The sequence below is a fragment of the Caretta caretta genome, chromosome 3 (assembly GCF_965140235.1).
Source record: "Caretta caretta isolate rCarCar2 chromosome 3, rCarCar1.hap1, whole genome shotgun sequence".
Taxonomy (NCBI): domain Eukaryota; kingdom Metazoa; phylum Chordata; order Testudines; family Cheloniidae; genus Caretta; species Caretta caretta.
In genome coordinates, this window is record NC_134208.1 from 157,945 (window position 1) to 180,130 (window position 22,186).

General features: G+C 44.8%; 1 protein-coding gene across 5 annotated transcripts in view; it reads right to left on the reverse strand.

Annotated features, from left to right (window-relative positions):
* The window catches only part of GPN1 (GPN-loop GTPase 1), an 83,237-nt gene that overhangs the window by 36,565 nt on the left and 24,486 nt on the right, over positions 1 to 22,186 (reverse strand). For 4 of the 5 annotated variants that reach the window (XM_048846196.2, XM_048846190.2, XM_075126235.1 and 1 more), the window contains 2 exons: positions 14,276 to 14,422; positions 2,105 to 2,187 (listed from right to left, as the gene is read on the reverse strand). In XM_048846196.2, coding sequence (XP_048702153.2) covers positions 2,105 to 2,187; positions 14,276 to 14,422 — 230 coding nt within the window. The remainder of the gene's footprint in view (positions 1 to 2,104; positions 2,188 to 14,275; positions 14,423 to 22,186) is intronic. The other variant, XM_075126236.1, reaches the window with a different exon arrangement.

A 22,186-nucleotide genomic window follows, 5' to 3' on the forward strand; every position in this document is an offset into this window, starting at 1 on the left:
AGCGAGAGCAAGTGACCAAGACAGGGGTGGATAGAGTGAGCAGGGCAGGGTTTTAGGGAAGTGGGGGGGCCTCAGGGAAGGGGCAGGGTAGATCCTGGGTTGCCTTTAAATTCAAAAAGTAATTTTGGGCGTAAAAAGGTTGGAGACCACTGGCATAGAACATCTTCACCAGACATGCTACAGCAGTGCAGCTGCACTGATGTAGTGCTTCTAGTGTAGACTAGCCCTACCATTCAAGGTGAAGTGGCCCGTTAACACCGCTGTGGTCATAGGACAAAAAGGGGGGTTGGTGGGTTACAGATCCTGTCTTTATTAAGACCATGATTTTTAGTGTCTAGCAAACTCATGAATTTAAGCTCCCAGGCTCATCTTTTGAAACAGATAGGTCAAACATGGAGTGATTGCTTTGTGAAAAGTGTTCACCCACAGGTGATAGGGTGTTTTTGTGTTAGGATTTCCTGTCAGAGTTCATTTAAGACAGTGGTTCTTAACCTGGGGTGCAATCACCCCCTGGGGGTGCAAGATGCCCTTTCTGGGGGGTGCAAGACTGGCCAGACTTTTTTAGAAGGTAAATCATCGAAAACACAAATTAAGCACAGGCATGTAAGTACAACTACTTTGTTTCATCAAACCGATGTTTATACGTATATAATTCTCTCTCTTTCATTCTATAGTTATATCTAGGTTTAAAGAACTGACCTCGCACCCCTTATCAAAAATCGTTGAAGTAGAACATATTTTGAGAACCAAAGGGGTGCAGGCTGCAGTAAAGGTTAAGAACCACTGATTTAAGAACACAGTGATTGTCTGGTTTCACCCACATAGTTGTTGTTGGGACATTTAAAATGTACTGAATGAGATATACCACATGTTGTGATAGAGATGTGTAGGACCCCTAGATCTTGAAAGGTGTGTTGGGGGGGTGGGATGTCCTATTGAGTATGGGTTGTAGTTGTTTCATAATACTCCATAGGGGTTCCAGTGTGGGGTGGTAGGTGACAACTAGGGTTAGGAGTAGAGACAAGTGTCTCACGGGTTTGCACTTCGTGGGCCTGATTAGAAGGCAGCACTCCCTAGCCTACAGTACTTTTTGCATCTGTACCCAGTAAAAAGAAAGAGATTTATTTCTCACAGATGCAGGACTTGTTACAGTTTTCCAAGACTCTCTCACCTCACGATTACACTACTCTGGCACACTTTACATGGCGCTACACAGTGGGACTATTTGGAAGCTAAAGCTATTGCAGAATGTTACTTATTCATTAGGGTTTCACATAGGCAGCACATTTCACCAGTGCTCCATGACCTACAGTCTACTCACAGGTGTCAAGTTTGAGTTCAAGGTGTTGAGTTTGACTGTATAAGGCAACCAAACAATCTGGCAGTGTTCCATGTGGGGAGAGGCACAACTGCAATGAGCAGAGATGCCTGACCTGGAGCTTCAACAGTTTAAACAGCAGAGGGCTTGCTGGCAGGATGTTTTCTGTGAAGGTTCCTTGCATTTGCTCACCACTGAGTCTGTCAGAGCCCTGTTGTGTTTGCTTTCTGGATACAATGCAAACCTAGACTATCCTGAGGCAAATCTAAGGAGGAGGTGGGTTGAAAGGGTTCTCTGTACTGGTGTTTTGTGGATTTTCTATTGATCAGTTACCATTTTGAAATTCATGTTTGGACAGTTTGTGTGTTTGAATGTCTTATTTGTGTACTCTAGCATACACAGGACAGGTGTTCTATAACAAATACTCTAGGCCAGTGGTCCCCAAACTTTTTTGGTTGTCACCCCTCCCCCCCACACACCCCGGAGCCATGGTTGGGAGCCAGGACTGGGGCCAGAGTCATAGTCCAAAGCAGAGCAGCAGCTGGGCTGAGCTGGATAGCACTCCCTCACCATCCCCTGTGGGGGCTGGTCTGGGCCCCACTGCACCCTCCTAAACATTCCTCCACATCCCTCCACGCCCCACAGTTCGGGGCCACTGCTCTAGGCCAACTGAGCTGCAAAAGACCAGCATGCCTTCAAGCAAAGGAACAAGCACATGAATTGGTAGCTGAGCAGCATTCTTTAGATCAAGGACACTTTCCCTCACACTGAAAACCACCACCTCACCTCTCATATTCATCTACAGCTTCAGAGACTTTCACAAAAAATTCATCCAGTCCTGTACCCAGCACAGCAGAAACACCAACCACCTACAAAAGAAATGTATGTTCCAGAAACTAAATGAGACACAGTTCATATAAAGGATTATAAATAATGTGACAAAAGTTCCTCCTCTGCCTTGGTGGGTCCTGCGCTTATTGGCGGATTTTCTCGCCTCAGAGGTTCACAGCAGCCCTCAGTTTGGCCACTTTTGTGGCTCAAATCTGCCGTTCACTCAGTTAGCCTCATCACTGGCAAGCATGGGGAAAGGAAGAAGAACAATCCCTGCAGTCTCTGCTGATCCACCTAGTGGACCGGGAACAGACCAGAGACATTCCCCTCTGGTGGAACCCACAGTCCAGTTCAACTCTTCCGGTATCAAGTAGGAAATTTGAGGGGAACCCGGGCCCACCCTCTACTCCAGGTTCCAGCCCAGGGCCCTGTGGATTGCAGCTGTCTACAGTGGCTCCTGTAACCGCTGCATGACCACTACAACTCCCTGGGTTACTGCCCCATGGCCTCCTCCCAACACCTTCATTATTCTCACCACAGGACCTCCCTCCTGATGTCTGATAATGCTTGTACTTCTCATTCTTCCAGTAGTATGTCTTCTCACTCTCAGCTTCTCGCGCCTCTTGCTCCCAGCTCCTTGCACGCACCACAAACTGAAGTGAGCTCCTTTTTAAACCCAGGTGCCCTGATTAGCCTGCCTTAATTGATTCTAGCAGCTTCTTGATTGGCTGCAGGTGTTCTAATCAGCCTGTCTGCCTTAATTGTTTCCAGAAAGTTCCTGATTGTTCTGGAACCTTCCCTGTTATCTTACCCAGGGAAAAGGGACTTACTTAACCTGGGGCTAATATATCTGCCTTCTATCACTCTTCTGTAGCCATCTGGCCCGACCTTGTCACACTAACCTTTGTGGGAGATGAATTCTGGAGTTACCAGTCAAAACAATGTCTGGGGAAATGACCCATGGGGACTGCTATCAATTTTAAATGTATTATAACTATAATCCTTCAAATGACCCAGAACCATCAAGCTGAGTATACAGCCTACGTTCCTGTCATTGCTACATTCATCATCTCTTCCCCACTCACTCAGTTTGTTACACCCACTTATTTTGTTTTGTCTTTAGACTAAGTTCTTTGGGGCAAAGACTAGGTCCTTCCTATACATGTGTATAGTGTCTAGCACAACAGGGCTCCAGGGACCCAGTCCTCATTGGGGCTTTTAAGCACTGCCACAGCATAAATAATAAAGACAATGTGACACTGACAATATAGTATCTTTACATTCATAATGTTCAGCTGAATCATAGTAAAAAATATGGGCAACACAATCCAATGCATGAAAATAATGAATTCCTTGTATATAGTAGAGAGGATGGGCAAGTGCAGGGGAAAAAAAATCAAGTCTGTTTTCTAATTAAAGAAAAGATGGATTATCATGGGGTATAAAGCAAATCTCTCATTCTGGGACAGAAACTAAAAACTCATCTTTTAAACATATATGTTATGGGCTCCTAGAGTGATACTGAGGCAAATACATAGATTCCTAAGGCCAGAAGGGAACCTTGTATTTATACAAGTAAGATTAGAACTACTAGTTTCTCTTCTTCTTTCTTTTTTCCCAGCTAGCTGTGGTTGGGCCACTGGATCAGTCTGACATGATTGCCAGTCCAATGCTCAATCCATACCCACTTTGTGAGCCCGTACACAGTCTATCCACAATTTTCTCAGGTGTCCTCTTATTCTCTGCTTATGAACTCTAGTTTCAAACATCTCCCTAACAGGATTCCCTTCATTCATCCTTCGTACATGGCCAAACATCTCAGCCTCCACTCTTGCTGCTTCTCTCCAACAACACAGATCTTGGTCTCACTCCTGAAAACATCATTCCACATGAGGTCCAGCAATGTCACTCCCTCAATGCCTTTAAATATCTCACTTCAATAGTTTCAAGTCTTCTCAAGTGCCTCTCTTCTGTCACCCACATCTCTGATCTGTATAGAACAGCTGGTTTTACCATGGTTTTGTGTAGTTGTCCCTTAAGTTGCAAGGACATCCATTTATCATAGAACACTACAGTTCCGCTGCACTCAACAGCCTTGCTTGTGGTTCTCTGTTGACTTTGCCATTTGCCATTAATGAGCCCAAAAGATACTTACTGCAGAAGCCTGATTTAGGTGCTGGCTCTCAATGTTGGTATTTGTCTATCTTGGTTCCAGCCAAGCCACCCCACACGATTTTAGTCTTTGCTTTACTCATTCTGAGGTTACAATTTGTTAATTGCCTTGACCAAATCCTCCTCAGCATTGGGCATTAGAGAAATATTGTCTACAAAGATCAATTTAGAACAATATTCCATTTTTTATTTTCTTATTGATGAAATTCATCACAATTATGATTAGTGAGGGACTAAGCATTGATCCCTGGTGGAGCCCACCTTGCACCTCAATACCCTCTGTTACACCAAAGGGCATCCACACTGTAGTCATGGAACTGTCTATTGGTCTCTCCTGGCCTCAAAATCTATGCAGAAAGCTACCATTCAGAGTTTAGGTCTTGTATTATAAAGCAGCTCAGTACAATTAACTATTTAGGACGATAAGTGTGCATAGCATTATTTTAATGACTTATATGATGCCATGATTTGCCAGATGCTTAACACAATTAATATTGACAAGGGGGAAGGAACACAAGCCAGAATAGGGAATAAAGACTATTTAGACAAATCAGAATAAAATTCACCCTAAGATGCTTAAACTAGCTAAAGCAATCTTGGAACCTTTGCCGATTACATTCAGGAACTCATGGAGGACAGGTGATTCCCCGCAGGGCTGGAGAAGGGCAAACATAGTATCGATCTTTAAAAAGGAGAAGAGAACCCAGGGAATTATTGACCAGTCAGCCTAACCTCAACATCTGGAAAATACTGGAACAAATGATTAAACAATCAATTTTTAAGCACCTAGAGGATAATAAGAATAGGTGTAATAAGAAATACCCAGCATGGGTAGTCAAGAGCAAATCATGCCAAGCCAACTTAATTTCCTTCTTTGACAAGGTTACTGGCCTAACAGAAAGAGGGGAAGCATTAGATGTGATATATCTTGCTTTTAGTAGGCTTCTGACATAGTCCCATATGACATTATGATATGCAAACTAGGGAAATGTAGTCTAGATGAAATCACTATAAAGTGGCTTTACTGTCAAAGAGTGGGCATATCTAGTGGGGTCCCGCAGGGGTCAGTCCTGGGTCTAACTACTATTCATATTTTCATTAATAATTTTCATAATGGAGCGGAGAGTATACTTATAAAATGTGTGGATTACACCAAGGTGGGAGAGGTTGCAAGCACTTTCAAGGACAGGATTAAACATAAGAACAGCCATACTGGGTCAGACCAAAGATGCATCTAGCCCAGTATCCTGTCTTCTGACAGTAGCCAATGCCAGTTACCCCAGAAGGAATGAACAGAACAGGTAATCATCAAGTGATCCATCCCCTGTCACCCATTCCCAGCTTCTGGCAAAAAGAGGCTAGGGACACTATCCCTGCCCATCCCGGCTAATAGCCATTGAAGGACCTAACCTCCATGAATTTATTTTATTCTTTTTTTAAGCCTGTTATAGTCTTGGACTACACAACATCCTCTGGCAAAGAGTTCCACCGGATGACTGTGTGTTTTGTGATAAAATACTTTCTTTTGTTTATTTTAAACCTGCTGCCTATTAATTTCATTTGGTGACCCCTAGTTCTTGTGAGTAAATAACACTTCCTTATTTACTTTCTCCACACCAATCATGATTGTACAGACCTCAATCATATCCCCCCCATAGTCGTCTCTTTTCCAAGCTGAAAAGTCACAGTCTTATTAATCTCTCCTCATACAGAAGCTGTTCCATACCCCTAATCATTTTGGTTCCCTTCTCTGTACTTTTCCAAGTCCAATATATTTTTTATGAGATGGGGCAACCACATCTGCAGATCATTTATGAATATGTTGAATAGGACTGGTCCCAATACAGACCCCTGGGGACACCACTATTTAACTCTTTCCATTATGAAAACTGACCATTTATTCCTACCCTTTGTTTCCTAAAACATAAGGATGGCCATATGGGTCAGATCAAATGGTCCACTGAGCCCAGTATCTTGTCTTCTGGCAGCAGCCAATGCCAGATGCTTCAAAGGGAAAGAACAGAACAGGGTTATCAAGTGATCCATCCAGTGGCTGGCATTCAGAGGCTTAGGGACACCCAAAGCATGGGATTGCATCCTGACCATCCTGACCATCTTGGCTAATAGCCATTGATGGACCTATCCTCCATGAATTTATCTAATTCTTGTTTTAATCCAGTTATAATTTTGGCCTTCACAACGTCCCCTGGCAATGAGTTCCACAGGTTGACTGTGCATTGAGTGAAGTAGTAATTCCTTTTGTTTTAAACCTGCTGTCTATTAATTTCATTGAGTAAGCCCTGGTTGTTGAGTTAAGTGATGGGTAAACCACACTTCCCTGTTCACTTTGTCCACACCATTCATGATTTTATACACCTCTATCATAGAATCATAGAATATAAGGGTTGGAAGGGACCCCAGAAGGTCATCTAGTCCAACCCCCTGCTCAAAGCAGGACCAATTCCCAGTTAAATCATCCCAGCCAGGGCTTTGTCAAGCCTGACCTTAAAAACCTCTAAGGAAGGAGATTCTACCACCTCCCTAGGTAACGCATTCCAGTGTTTCACCACCCTCATAGTGAAAAAGTTTTTCCTAATATCCAATCTAAACCTCCCCCACTGTAACTTGAGACCATTACTCCTCGTTCTGTCATCTGATACCATTGAGAACAGTCTAGAGCCATCCTCTTTGGAACCCCCTTTCAGGTAGTTGAAAGCAGCTATCAAATCCCCCCTCATTCTTCTCTTCTGCAGGCTAAACAATCCCAGCTCCCTCAGCCTCTCCTCATAACTCATATGTTCCAGACCCCTAATCATTTTTGTTGCCCTTCGCTGGACTCTCTCCAATTTATCCACATCCTTCTTGAAGTGTGGGGCCCAAAACTGGACACAGTACTCCAGATGAGGCCTCACCAATGACGAATAGAGGGGAACGATCACGTCCCTCGATCTGCTCGCTATGCCCCTACTTATACATCCCAAAATGCCATTGGCCTTCTTGGCAACAAGGGCACACTGCTGACTCATATCCAGCTTCTCGTCCACTGTCACCCCTAGGTCCTTTTCCGCAGAACTGCTGCCTAGCCATTCGGTCCCTAGTCTGTAGCTGTGCATTGGGTTCTTCCGTCCTAAGTGCAGGACCCTGCACTTATCCTTATTGAACCTCATCAGATTTCTTTTGGCCCAATCCTCCAATTTGTCTAGGTCCTTCTGTATCCTATCCCTCCCCTCCAGCGTATCTACCACTCCTCCCAGTTTAGTATCATCCGCAAATTTGCTGAGAGTGCAATCCACACCATCCTCCAGATCATTTATGAAGATATTGAACAAAACCGGCCCCAGGACCGACCCTTGGGGCACTCCACTTGATACCGGCTGCCAACTAGACATGGAGCCATTGATCACTACCCGTTGAGCCCGACAATCTAGCCAGCTTTCTACCCACCTTGTAGTGCATTCATCCAGCCCATACTTCCTTAACTTGCTGACAAGAATACTGTGGGAGACCGTGTCAAAAGCTTTGCTAAAGTCAAGAAACAATACATCCACTGCTTTCCCTTCATCCACAGAACCAGTAATCTCATCATAGAAGGCGATTAGATTAGTCAGGCATGACCTTCCCTTGGTGAATCCATGCTGGCTGTTCCTGATCACTTTCCTCTCATGCAAGTGCTTCAGGATTGATTCTTTGAGGACCTGCTCCATGATTTTTCCAGGGACTGAAGTGAGGCTGACTGGCCTGTAGTTCCCAGGATCCTCCTTCTTCCCTTTTTTAAAGATTGGCACTACATTAGCCTTTTTCCAGTCATCCGGGACTTCCCCGGTTCGCCACGAGTTTTCAAAGATAATGGCCAATGGCTCTGCAATCACAGCCGCCAGTTCCTTCAGCACTCTCGGATGCAACTCGTCCGGCCCCATGGACTTGTGCACGTCCAGCTTTTCTAAAAAGTCCCTAACCACCTCTATCTCCACAGAGGGCTGGCCATCTCTTCCCCATTTTGTGATGCCCAGCGTAGCAGTCTGGGAGCTGACCTTGTTAGTGAAAACAGAGGCAAAAAAAGCATTGAGTACATTAGCTTTTTCCACATCCTCTGTCACTAGTTTGCCTCCCTCATTCAGTAAGGGGCCCACACATTCCTTGGCTTTCTTCTTGTTGCCAACATACCTGAAGAAACCCTTCTTGTTACTCTTGACATCTCTGGCTAGCTGCAGCTCCAGGTGCGATTTGGCCCGCCTGATAACATTCCTACATGCCCGATCAATATTTTTATACTCTTCCCTGGTCATATGTCCAACCTTCCACTTCTTGTAAGCTTCTTTTTTATGTTTAAGATCCGCTAAGATTTCACCATTAAGCCAAGCTGGTCGCCTGCCATATTTACTATTCTTTCGACTCATCGGGATGGTTTGTCCCTGTAACCTCAACAGGGATTCCTTGAAATACAGCCAGCTCTCCTGGACTCCTTTCCCCTTCAAGTTAGTCCCCCAGGGGATCCTGGCCATCCGTTCCCTGAGGGAGTTGAAGTCTGCTTTCCTGAAGTCCAGGGTCCGTATCGTGCTGCTTACCTTTCTTCCCTGTGTCAGGATCCTGAACTCAACCAACTCATGGTCACTGCCCCCCAGATTCCCATCCACTTTTGCTTCCCCCACTAATTCTACCCGGTTTGTGAGCAGCAGGTCAAGAAAAGCGCCCCCCCTAGTTGGCTCCTCGAGCACTTGCGCCAGGAAATTGTCCCCTACGCTTTCCAAAAACTTCCTGGATTGTCTATGCACCGCTGTATTGCTCTCCCAGCAGATATCAGGAAAATTAAAGTCACCCATGAGAATCAGGGCATGCGATCCAGTAGCTTCCGTGAGCTGCCAGAAGAAAGCCTCATCTACCTCATCCCCCTGGTCCGGTGGTCTATAGCAGACTCCCACCACTACATCACTCTTGTTGCACACACTTCTAAACTTAATCCAGAGACACTCAGGTTTTTCTGCAGTTTCGTACCGGAGCTCTGAGCAGTCATACTGCTCCCTTACATACAGTGCTACTCCCCCACCTTTTCTGCCCTGCCTGTCCTTCCTGAACAGTTTATAACCATCCATGACAGTACTCCAGTCATGTGAGTTATCCCACCAAGTCTCTGTTATTCCAATCACGTCATAGTTCCTTGACATCACCAGGACCTCCAGTTCTCCCTGCTTGTTTCCAAGGCTTTGTGCATTTGTATATAAGCACTTGAGATAACCTGTTGATCGCCCCTCATTCCCAGTATGAGGCAGGAGCCCTCCCCTCACAGACATTCCTGCCTGTGCTTCCTCCCGGTATCCCGCTTTCCCACTTACCTCAGGGCTTTGGTCTCCTTCCCCCGGTGAACCTAGTTTAAAGCCCTCCTCACTAGGTTAGCCAGCCTGCTCGCGAAGATGCTCTTCCCTCTCTTCGTTAAGTGGAGCCCGTCTCTGCCTAGCACTCCTTCTTGGAACACCATCCCATGGTCGAAGAATCCAAAGCCTTCTCTCCGACACCACCTGCGTAGCCATTCGTTGACTTCCACGATTCGACGCTCCCTACCTAGGCCTTTTCCTTCCACGGGGAGGATGGACGAGAACACCACTTGCACCTCCAACTCCTTTATCCTTCTTCCTAGAGCCACATAGTCCGCAGTGATCCGCTCAAGGTCATTCTTGGCAGTATCATTGGTGCCCACGTGGAGAAGCAGGAAGGGGTAGCGATCCGAGGGCTTGATGAGTCTCGGCAGTCTCTCCGTCACATCGCGAATCATATTCTCCCCCTCTCCCCCCCGCAGTAGTCTCTTTTCCCAGCTAAATAGTACCAATCTTTTAAATTTCTCCTCATATGGAAGATGTTCCATACCCTTATCATTTGTTGATCTGTTTTTTCCAAAATATCTTTTTTGAGATGGGGCGACCAGAACTTCACACAGTATTCAAGGTGTGGGAGTACCATGGATTGATATAGTGACATTATGATGGAGAGTTTGTCTTATTTCCTCTTTCCTAATGGTTCTTAACATTCTGTTAGCTTTTTTGACTGCCACAGCACATTGAGCCAGATGTTTTCAGAGAACTACTTGCTATGGCTCTCAGATCTTTTTCCCGAGTGCTAAAAGCTAATTTAGACCCCATCATTTTGTATATACAGTTGGGATTATGGCTATTATATAAAAAAAATAAATTACTTTGCATTTATCAACACCGAATTTCATTTGCCATTTTGTTGCCCAGTCAACCAGTTTTGTGAAATCCCTTTGTAACTCTTCACAGTCTCCGTTGGACTTAACTATCTCGAGTAATTTTGTATCACCTGCAAACTTTGCCACTTCACTGTTTACCCCTTTTTCCAGATCATTTGTGAACATGTTGATCAGCACAGGTCCCAGTACAGATCGCTTGGGGACACTTACTTACCTCTCTCCATTCTGAAAACTGTCCCAGATTGAGGTGTCAATATAGGAGGTTTTGGAAGAAATTGATAAATTAAACAGTAATAAATCACCAGAACCAGATGGCATTCACTCAGTGGTTCTGAAGGAACTCTAATATGAAACTGAAGAACTGCTAACTGTGGTATGTAACCTCTCACTTAAATCAGCTTCTGTACTAAATGACTGGCAGATAGCTAACGTGATGCCAATTAGAATTCAAAGTGATCTTGACAAATTAGGGAATTGGTCTGAATCCAACAAGATTAAATTCAGTAAAGATGAGTGCAAAGTACTACACTTAAAAAGGAAAAATCAAATGCATAACTACAAAATAGAGAATAACTGCAAGCTGGTAGTACTGCTGAAAAGGATCTGGGAGTTATAGTGGATGGCAAACTGAATATGAACCAACAAAGTGATGTGGTTGCAAAAAAGACTAATATTCTGGGATGTATTAACAGGAATGTCATATGTGAGATATGGAAGGCAACTGTTCCGCTCTATGCGGCACTGGTAAGCCCTCGCAGGAGTACTGTGTCCAGTTCTGGAAAAATGTGGACAAATTAGAGGGAGTGCAGAGGACAAGAAAAATTATGAAGGGTTCAGAAAGCCTGACCTATAAGGAAGGGTTAAAAAACTGGGCCTGTTTAGTCAGTAGAAAAGACGACTGAGGAGGGACCTGATGATAGTCTTTAAATGCATTAAGGGCTGTTACAAAGAAGATGATTATCAACTGATCTCCATGTCCACTGAAGGTAGGACAAGAATTGTCTTAATCTGGAACAAGGGAGATTTAGGTTAGATATTAAGAAAAACTTTCTAACGATAAGGTTAGTTACCTTGTGGAATAGGTTACTAAGGGAGGTTGTGGAATTCTAATTACTGTAGATTTTTTATGAACAGGTTGGATAAATCTAGGCTTAATTGATCCTGACTCAGCACAGGGAAGTAGGGTGGACTAGATAACCTCTCGAGGTCCCTTTCAGTCCTACATTTCTATGATTCAAGAGGCTTTAAAAACAAAGAAGACATAGTCCCTGCTCTGACCTAAACAGACTTTTTTAATCTAAGACTTATTATAATTCGGGGTGCTGCATGGAGTGGAGAAGTGAATCGGAATGGGGGATGGTGTGAATGAAAGGGCAAGCAGAAGGAATGATAAGACAACTGAGCAGGAGCACAAGGTTATAGATAGGACAGGCAACAAGGTCCCTGTCCTCAGGAGCTTACAGATAACTCAATGGAAAACAAAGCATCCCACAGCTTTCTAGAAAGGGAGGATAGGCCAGGGGCTAGCCTGGAACTTGGGAAACTGGATTCAATTCTGTGGTCTGCTACAGACTTACTGTGTGACCGTAGGCAAGTCACTTAGTCTCTGTGCCCCAGTTCCCTGGATGGAACTACAAGACATGGCCTGTCATGACCCTGATCACTTTGTTTATATGTTGTGCCATCTCATCTAATTTTGGTCTTGAGATTAGAAGGTTTTTGGAGCAGGGACAGGGTCTTCCTCTGTCTGTGCAGCACAATGCAGCCCAGACCTTGGGCCTTTTGATACTACCATAATACAAATAATAAACATCCAGGGTAGGCAGTAATTGTTATAAAGTACAAGAACATTTGCAATATTATCAAGGCCTAAAGTATGTGGTAAAACCCACCTGATTTCTGTGGTTCTCTAGTGATACAACCAGAAAATCTGAGATACTCATTTATTTACATACAAAACAGCAGAATTTTACTGAATTAGGTATGAAAACAAATCATGCAATCAGTAGAGAATATTTGTAAGTCATGCTCTGGCCAGAGGATCCATGCATGAAAAGGATGGTCCAGTGGTTAGGACACTAGTTTAAGACATGAGAAAACTGGGTTCAATTCCCTTCCCCACCAGAGACTTCCTGTATGACCTTGGGAAAGTTACTTAGCCTCTCTCTGCTTCAGTTCTCCATCTGTAAAACGGGGATAGTACCCCTCCTGAAATGACAGGTGTTGTGAGGACAACTACATTAAAGATTAGGAAGCACTTTGGTATATACTGAAGAAGAGTGCTATAAGAAATAGCATTATTGATTCAGCAGCTGGAGTTAATTTATTTTGTTATTGAATTCAGCATTATGTTGTCCCCACATTTTCAGATGTCAACATGTGTAGATTTGTGTACTGACAACGCCTAACTGCATCACAGAACTGTCAGGGAGGAAAGCAGAAGGGTTTTCACAGCTACATAGCGGGAGCAGGCTGTTGGTACTTTTAGCAGCTGGGGAGACAGAGGAGGCCATTTGGAACTGTGGAATAAACTCATTAGCTGGATGTTTCTACTAAAATTATCAGTGAAATACTTGAGTTGACATTTTAAATTATCACCATGTCTCAAAGTCAACATCGTGCTACGATGAATGGGGCAGTTCACACAGAGTTAATGTTTCAGGAAGAGGATACAGCAACAGCTTACACTCTGTTCACTTAATCATTATCATCTGTAGTACTACCATCATGCCTAGAAGCCAGGACCTGACCGTGCTAGATGCTATCCAGATACAGAACAAAAGACACAGTACCTGACCCACAGAGATTACAATCAAGTATGAGGCAAGGACCACAGATGGATATGGGCAGATGGAGGGGTACAAGTGAACAAGGAGACAGTATGGCTCTGCATTATAGACAATAGCCTTTGCACACCAACAGCCTAACTATTGTCAAGTTTTTTGTAGGCATTGTGGCAAAGAACTGTTTTGAAGAGGGAGTTAAAGGTGGATAATGAGGTACCTTTGTGAATGCTTACAGGAAACACTTGCCAAGCGTGTGGGGCAGCATGGGTGAAAGCACCAAGGTAAAAAAAAATTAAATTTTAACACTATGTTTTTTAAAATTGAAAGCTAATGTGCAGCACAATTCTGCAGCAAGAGGACAGTACGGGAAGGACACCATGCAAACCCCAATGAAATAGCTATGGGATCACTGACACTCCCTGATATATAGGCTTTTCAATGGCACTCATTACTGGATTATTTAAGTACTTTATAGTTATGGATTTAGCCTCCCAATCCCACTGGGGTAGGAAAAGATACCTTCCCATTTACCATATGGGCTAGAAATTTGTTTCTAAGGTTGTGACCAAAGCAACCTCCTTCAGTAAGTGGTACAGAACTGAATCGGACTCCTTTAAAAAGAATGAAGGGCTTAGCTGACCCTGCTAGAGTACAAGGCATTTCAAATGAGAGACTCTGAAATGACACCCTCCACTCCAACAAATACACTTAGGAACGCAACTACTTCATTCTTTGCTTTCTCTGGTGATTTATTTGCAATTTAATTTTAAATTACTCCCTCTGCCAGCTTGCACATCCCTCTCCCCTGAGGCAGGATAAAGTAATCCAAAGTATTTGCCCCTGAAGAATGACGCAGAGAAATCAGTCCCCTCTATACCCCATGGTGCAGGACTCAGCAAGGGACTCAAGGCTGAGAGCAGCGAATAGAGACCTCTGTGTAGGGGGTAGTGAACAGGAGAGGAGGCTTACCTTAAGTGAGCTGTAAAACTCATCCAACACCAGGCTCATGGAACGAGTCAGGTTACTAACATACGTTGTCTCTTGATTCAAGGCATCTTGGAAGATCTCAAAATCCTGCATCCATTCTACTGCAAAACTGTGATCAATGATATCTGTCTGGAACGTATAAGGAAATGAGAAGTCAGTTTTCAGAGATGATGGTGGTTGGTTGGTTCTGTATTAGCATGGGCACTCAACAGTACCTGAGAGTTAAGGCTAGTAAACAGTTTTCATTCTAACTCCATTATCAAATGCTCGTAACTTTCCAAAACATTCACTCCCTGGCCTGAAATATCCCATGCTTTGTTTTGCCAGTTCAGCTGTTTCAATTTGAAAAGGGTACAACCCCCATCATTATTTCAATTTTAAAAAGGCATGTTTAGAGTTTAAGGCAGTGCTACTGCAATTTGATCAACGTGGGAGGACTCGTACGTCTGCATGCAGTCCCACTGAAACCAATGGGGCCCTGCCAGTGTGTACGAGATTGCAGTACTGGAATCTAGGCAAATTAAGTCCTCACTTATGACCTCACTCACACACCGTTGGTTGGCTTGAAAAACTTTGGTGTTTTAATGAGTGACTAAACACTACTCACTGAGCACCACAGCAGTAAGAGCTGGGCAAACATATAGTACAGCACTCCCTGCCCCAATAGACCTTACAATATAATTTTTAACGCAAGACAAATGGATTTGGGGGAGAACAGGGAAGACAAAAGAACAGGAGCAGTAAAGGGGAGTTTTGCAATGGACTTTTACAAGTGAAGGAGGAAAGAATTAGTTTGTTCTGTGCTTGCTTGCCTGCCTGCTGTGTGATTCCCTAATTGAAGATTATAGTGTGGTCTGTTTTGGGGGTTGCGTGCTAAGCCAAGTGCCAGGCTAGGCTGAGAGTTTACTAATGAGGCTCTAGCCTGCTATCCTTTGATACCTAAATCCTTTTGGGTCCCTTGACAAGAGGCAGGGATAACTCAGGAAAAATGGGGGCTTAAAAAGCCAGCTTCTAAGCAACCAGAGAAAGCAGCGAATGCAGCAGCAAACAGGAGTTTTGTGAGGGAGTGAGAGAAGCAGACACACCTAACAAAAATACTCTAAACTTAGGCCATTAATCACCTACCCACCCCAGCCAAAAAGAAAACCTGAAAGAGTAAAAATAATGCAGACAGAAGTCCAGCAGCAAAGTAGGGACTATATAGTTTATTACACTGAATCACAGAATCATAGAATATCAGGGTTGGAAGGGACCTCAGGAGGTCATCTAGTCCAACCTCCTGCTCAAAGCAGGACCGATCCCCAATTAAATCATCCCAGCCAGGGCTTTGTCAAGCCTGACCTTAAAAACTTCTAAGGAAGGAGATTCTACCACCTCCCTAGGTAACGCATTCCAGTGTTTCACCACCCTCCTAGTGAAAAAGTTTTTCTTAATATCCAACTTAAACCTCCCCCACTGCAACTTGAAACCATTACTCCTTGTTCTGTCATCTGCTACCACTGAGAAGAGTCTAGAGCCATCCTTTTTGGAACCCCCTTTCAGGTAGTTGAAAGCAGCTATCAAATCCCCCATCATTCTTCTCTTCCATAGACTAAACATCCCCAGTTCCCTCTTCACTCATAAGTCATGGGTACCAGTCCCCTAATCATTTTTGTTGCCCTCCGCTTGACTCTTTCCAGTTTTTCCACATCCTTCTTGTAGTGTGGGGCCCAAAACTGGACACACTACTCCAGATGAGGACTCACCAATGTCAAAGAGAGGGGAACGATCACGTCCCTCGATCTGCTGGCAATGCCCCTACTTATACATCCCAAAATGCCACTGGCCTTCTTGGCAACAAGGGCACACTGTTGACTCATATCCAGCTTCTCGTCCACTGTCACCCCTAGGTCCTTTTCTGCAGAACTGCTGCCCAGCATTCAGTCCCTAGTCTGTAGCGGTGCATGGGATTCTTCCTTCCTAAGTGCAGGACTCTGCACTTGTCCTTGTTGAATCTCATCAGATTTCTTTTGGCCCAATCCTCCAATTTGTCTAGGGCCCTCTGTATCCTATCCCTACCCTCCAGCTTATCTACCTTTCCTCCCAGTTTAGTGTCATCTGCAAACTTGCCGAGGGTGCAATCCACACCATCCTCCAGATCATTTATGAAGATATTGAACAAAACCTGCCCCAGGACCGACACTTGGGGCACTCCACATGATATCGGCTGCCAACTAGACATGGAGCCATTGATCACTACCCGTTGAGCCCGACAATCTAGCCAGCTTTCTATCAACCTTATAGTCCATTCATCCAGCCCATACTACTTTAACTTGCTGGCAAGAATACTGTGGGAGACCGTGTCAAAAGCTTTGCTAAAGTCAAGGAACACCACGTCCACTGCTTTCCCTTCATCCACAGAACCAGTTATCTCGTCATAGAAGGCAATTAGATTAGTCAGGCATGACTTGCCCTTGGTGAATCCATGCTGACCGTTTCTGATCACTTTCCTCTCCTCTAAGTGCTTCAGAATTGATTCCTTGAGGACCTGCTCCATGATTTTTCCAGGGACTGAGGTGAGGCTGACTGGCCTGTAGTTCCCAGGATCCTCCTTCTTCCCTTTTTTAAAGATGGCCACTACATTAGCCTTTTTCCAGTCATCCTGGACTTCCCCGGATCACCATGAGTTTTCAAAGATAATGGGCAATGGCTCTGCAATCACATCCGCCAACTCCTTTAGCACTCTCAGATGCAACGCACCCAGCCCCATGGACTTGTGCACCTCCAGCTTTTCTAAATAGTCCCGAACCACTTCTTTCTCCACAGAGGGCTGGTCACCTCCTCCCCATGCTGTGCTACCCAGTGCAGTAGTCTGGGAGCTGACCTTGTTCGTGAAGACAGAGGGAAAAAAAGCATTGAGTATATTAGCTTTTTCCACATCCTCTGTCACTAGGTTGCCTCCCTCATTCAGTAAGGGGCCCACACTATCCTTGACTTTCTTCTTGTTGCTAACATACCTGAAGAAGCCCTTCTTGTTACTCTTAACGTCTCTTGCTAGCTACAACTCCAGGTGTGATTTGGGCTTCCCGATTTCACTCCTGCATGCCCGAGCAATATTTTTATACTCATCCCTGGTCATTTGTCCAATCTTCCACTTCTTGTAAGCTTCTTTTTTGTATTTAAGATCAGCAAGGATTTCACTGTTAAGCCAGGCTGGTCGCCTGCCATATTTACTATTCTTTCTACACATCGGGATGGTTTGTCCCTGTAACCTCAATAAGGATTCTTTCAAATACAGCCCGCTCTCCTGGACTGCTTTCCCCCTCATGTTATTCTCCCAGTGGATCTTGCCCATCAGTTCCCTGAGGGAGTCAAAGTCTGCTTTTCTGAAGTCCAGGGTATTCTGCTGCTTTCCTTTCTTCCTTGTGTCAGGATCCTGAACTTGACCATCTCATGGTCACTGCCTCCCAGGTTCCCATCCACTTTTTCTTCCCCTACTCATTCTTCCCGGTTTGTGAGCAGCAGGTCAAGAAGAGCTCTGCCCCTAGTTGGTTACTCCAGCACTTGCACCAGGAAATTATCCCCTACACTTTCCAAAAACTTCCTGGATTGTCTGTGCACCATTATATTGCTCTCCCAGCAGATATCAGGGTGATTGAAGTCTCCCATGAGAACCAGGGCCTGCGATCTAGTAACTTCTGCGAGTTGCCGGAAGAAAGCCTCGTCCACCTCATCCCCCTGGTCCGGTGGTCTATAGTAGACTCCCACCATGACATCACCCTTGTTGCTCACACTTCTAAACTTAATCCAGAGACTCTCAGGTTTATCTGCAGTTTCATACTTGAGCTCTGAGAAGTCATACTGCTCTCTTACATACAGTGCAACTCCCTCACAGTTTCTGCCCTGCCTGTCCTTCCTGAACAGCTTATATCCATCCATGACAGTACTCCAGTCATGTGAGTTATCCCAAGTCTCTGTTATTCCAATCACATCATAATTTCTTGACTTTGCCAGGACTTCCAGTTCTCCCTGCTTGTTTCCCAGGCTTCGTGCATTTGTGTATAGGCACTTGAGATAACCCGCTGATCATCCCTCTTTCTCAGTATGAGGCAGGAGCCCTCCTCTCTCACTGGGAGCACTCAAGGAAGACACGGCCATTTGGGAGAAGCTAAATGAATTCTTTGCATTGGTCTTCACTGCAGAAGATGTGGAGGAGATCCCAGCCCCAGAGTCATTCTTTTTAGTTGCCAAATCTGAGGAACTGTACCAGATTGAGGTGTCAAAAGAGGAGGTTTTGGTACAGATTGATACAAACAGTAATAAGTCACTAGGACCACATGGTATTCACCCAAATGTTTTGAAGGAATTCATACAAAATTGAAGAACTAGTACTGTGGTATGCAGCCTATCACTTAAATCAGCCTCTGTATCAGATGACTGGAGGGTAGCTAACGTAATGCTGATCTAAAAAAAAAAAAAAGGTTCCAGAGGCAGTCCTGGCACTTCCAAGACAGTAAGCCTAACTTCAGTACCAGGCAAATTGATTGGAACTATAGAAAAGAACAGAATTAGCAGACACATAGATGGACATGATTGTTGGGGAAGAATCAACAGGGCTTTTGTAAAGGGAAATCAGGCCTCACCAGTCTATTAGAATTCTTTGAGGATGTCAAGAAGCAAGTGGACAAGGGTAATTGAGTGGCTGTAGTATTCTTGGACTTTCAGAAAGCCTTTGACAAGGTTCCTCAACCACAGGCTTTTAAGCAAACAAACCAGTCATGGGATTAGAGGGAAGGTACTTTCGAATCAGTAACTGGTTAAAAGACAGGAAACAAAGGGTAGGAATAAGTGGCCAGTCTTCACAATGGAGAGAGGTAAATAGCAGGGTCCCCCAAAGATCTATTCTGGACGTGTGCTGTTCAACATATTCTCCCACAGCCTCCTCTCCCCACAGACCAAGGAGATCAATCCCCTCCCCTGTAGTGCAAGCAGGAGTGCATTTGATGCGGGAGCCAGCTACTGCCCAGCTGAGTGTGCCATGTGAGCTTTCCACACTGAGAAATTTCAAAACTTCTTGGGGCTTTGAAAGGAGGGGGTGAATGCCTGTGTAGCTGGATGCAGGGCAGTGGAGTTCGAAACAGTGAGCATTGTGGGATACCCCCTGGAGGCCAGTTACAGCGATGTAATAAATGCTGTGTCTACACTGATGCTTTGTTGATCTAACTTTGCCGCAACAAGCTCTATGCCTCTCGGCATGGTGGTTTTATTTTGTCAACAAAGCAGGAGAATATTGTTGGTGGGAGGTGCACTGTCGTGTGTACACCTCCACTGTTTTGTTGCGAAAAGCTGCCTTTTGATGACAAAACTGTGTAGTGTAAACAAGGCCTAACTCAGGTTATGTCTACACTGTACTTTTGTTGGTAAAGCTTTTGGAAAAAAATCACACCCCTGACAGACAAAAGTTTTACTGACGAAAAGCGCCAGTCGGACAGATACTCTCCTACTGACAAAGCTACCGCCTCTCATGGGGATGGTTTTATTTTGTCAGCAGGAGAGCACTCTCCTGCTGACAAAGAGCGGCTACGCTGCATACCTTACAGCAGCATTGCCATAGCAGCACAGCTGTGCTGCTGTAAGGTACACAGTATAGACATAGCCTCTGAGTGTCACTGTTAAATACAAGGTGGAACAGATTGTTCAGCATAAGTAGTTATCACATTTCCAGAGACCCTTCAAGGTAAAGTGACCCTTTAACACTCCTTCAGTCATAGGGAGAAAAGAAGGGGGAGAAGCAGCTGGGGGTGGGCAGCAATCACTCTATAGCTGACCCTCATCCTCAAAGGAAATCTGTACAATCTTATGCCTATACTAGAGAGCTCTCTCATGTAGCCGCTCTAAGCCGATGGGAGAGAGCTCTCTCCTGTTGGCTTAATTACTCCAGCCCCTGAGAGTGGCAGTAGCTAAGCTGGCAGGAGAAGCTCTCTGGCCAACATAAGCGCCAGTGGGGACAGCACTAAGTTGGCATAAGTTATGTCACTCAGGGGGTGGCTAATTCACACCCCTGAGCAACATAACTTATGTCAACTTAAGCTGTAGTGTAGCCATAGTGCAATACTTTCAACAGACGAGCCTGGGAGCTTAAATTCATTACTTTGCTAGACATTAAAAATCATGGACTGAATAGACACACTGGATTTATGGCTTACTACAACAATCTGTAACCCATTAACAACCCCCATCCCCAGCTGCTGTCTGTCCCTCGACACCTTTCCTCCTTATGACTAGAGGGGTGTTAAAAGGGTCACTTCACACCACCGCATACACCTTAACTGAAATAGTCATTTTTCTGACTTTGTACACTAGACAGCACTCTGTGTGTAGACAGCTACACTGCTCCACTGTAATTACCAGGTCAGGTTCTTATCCTGCAAAAGCAGACAGATACATTGTAAAATTAGGAAGATGTAAAATCAAACTGTCAGAGGAACATAGGCAGGCTTGGAGGGGGCATGCAAAGTGGTGGCCTCTAGAGCAGGGGTGAGTGTAGTGTGAGAACTCAGGACAGTGGGTCTTTGATCAGATGTCTATGAGAGAAGTGAGGCTGGCATTCAGGCAGGGGGTCGCCAAGGCAAGTGAGAGCGAGAGAAGGAAAAGTTCAGGAATGGGGTGATTCTGGGAAATCTATAGCATCTGAAATAACTATTACATTGGCAAAAGCGGCCTAGGCTTCAAAATGACAGCATCCTTTTAAGAGTATACATCAGTAAATAAAAAGGAATGGACACACATCCTTAGGCTGACTTGTGTCTGCCAAGCGTGCAGTTTAGTAGTGTCAATAATGGGCACCAACACGCTTTGCCAAAGGATGCCCATTACAGCACAGAGGACTCTTGCCTTAAGAAAAAGGAACTTAGGCAATAAAAAGGAATTTGTTTACAGGACTCCATTTGTGCTTTTTCTGTTGGGCAAGGAAACTCAGCCCATTATTGAAAAGTGGTAGGTTTGGAAAATTCTCCCTACCTTACTAGGGAAGGGCAAAACTATGGTACTGAACCACACCTCTGGTTGAAGGGTTAAGGTATCCAGTATAAGTGAAAGGTGGCAGAAATATGGTCTTCATCAGTGAAGATGGCATGTAAAATCAGTGTAAAAAGAAGACTTGAGCCAAAGGAAAGGTGCAGCAGCTGGAAACAGGGAGCCCCAACTAGAGTAGCCCTGCAACTTTCCACACATGAGGAGAGAATAACTGAGGCCCTCATCCAGGCATTTGAGGCTAGTTCTCCGCCAGGTCCAGAGCAGCGAGGAGGAGCAGCAGGGGCAAAGATCTTCAGTCCCTCAGAAGCCCCAATGATGCTATTTTTTTATTTTTTAAAAGGCAAAGCTGACTGCTGGGAGATGGCAGCCCTTAAACCCTGGAAAGGGCACTGTGAGGGCAGAATTGGGGGTGGTCATTTGTGTGTGGGCACACACGAGTATGTTCATACACAAGAATAGCAACAGAAAGTTTTAAAACCGGTTTTGTTCAATATCTTCATAAATGATCTGGAGGATGGTGTGGATTGCACTCTCAGCAAATTTGCGGATGATACTAAACTGGGAGGAGTGGTAGATACGCTGGAGGGGAGGGATAGGATACAGAAGGACCTAGACAAATTGGAGGATTGGGCCAAAAGAAATCTGATGAGGTTCAATAAGGATAAGTGCAGAGTCCTGCACTTAGGACGGAAGAACCCAATGCACAGCTACAGACTAGGGACCGAATGGCTAGGCAGCAGTTCTGCGGAAAAGGACCTAGGGGTGACAGTGGACGAGAAGCTGGATATGAGTCAGCAGTGTGCCCTTGTTGCCAAGAAGGCCAATGGCATTTTGGGATGTATAAGTAGGGGCATAGCGAGCAGATCGAGGGACGTGATC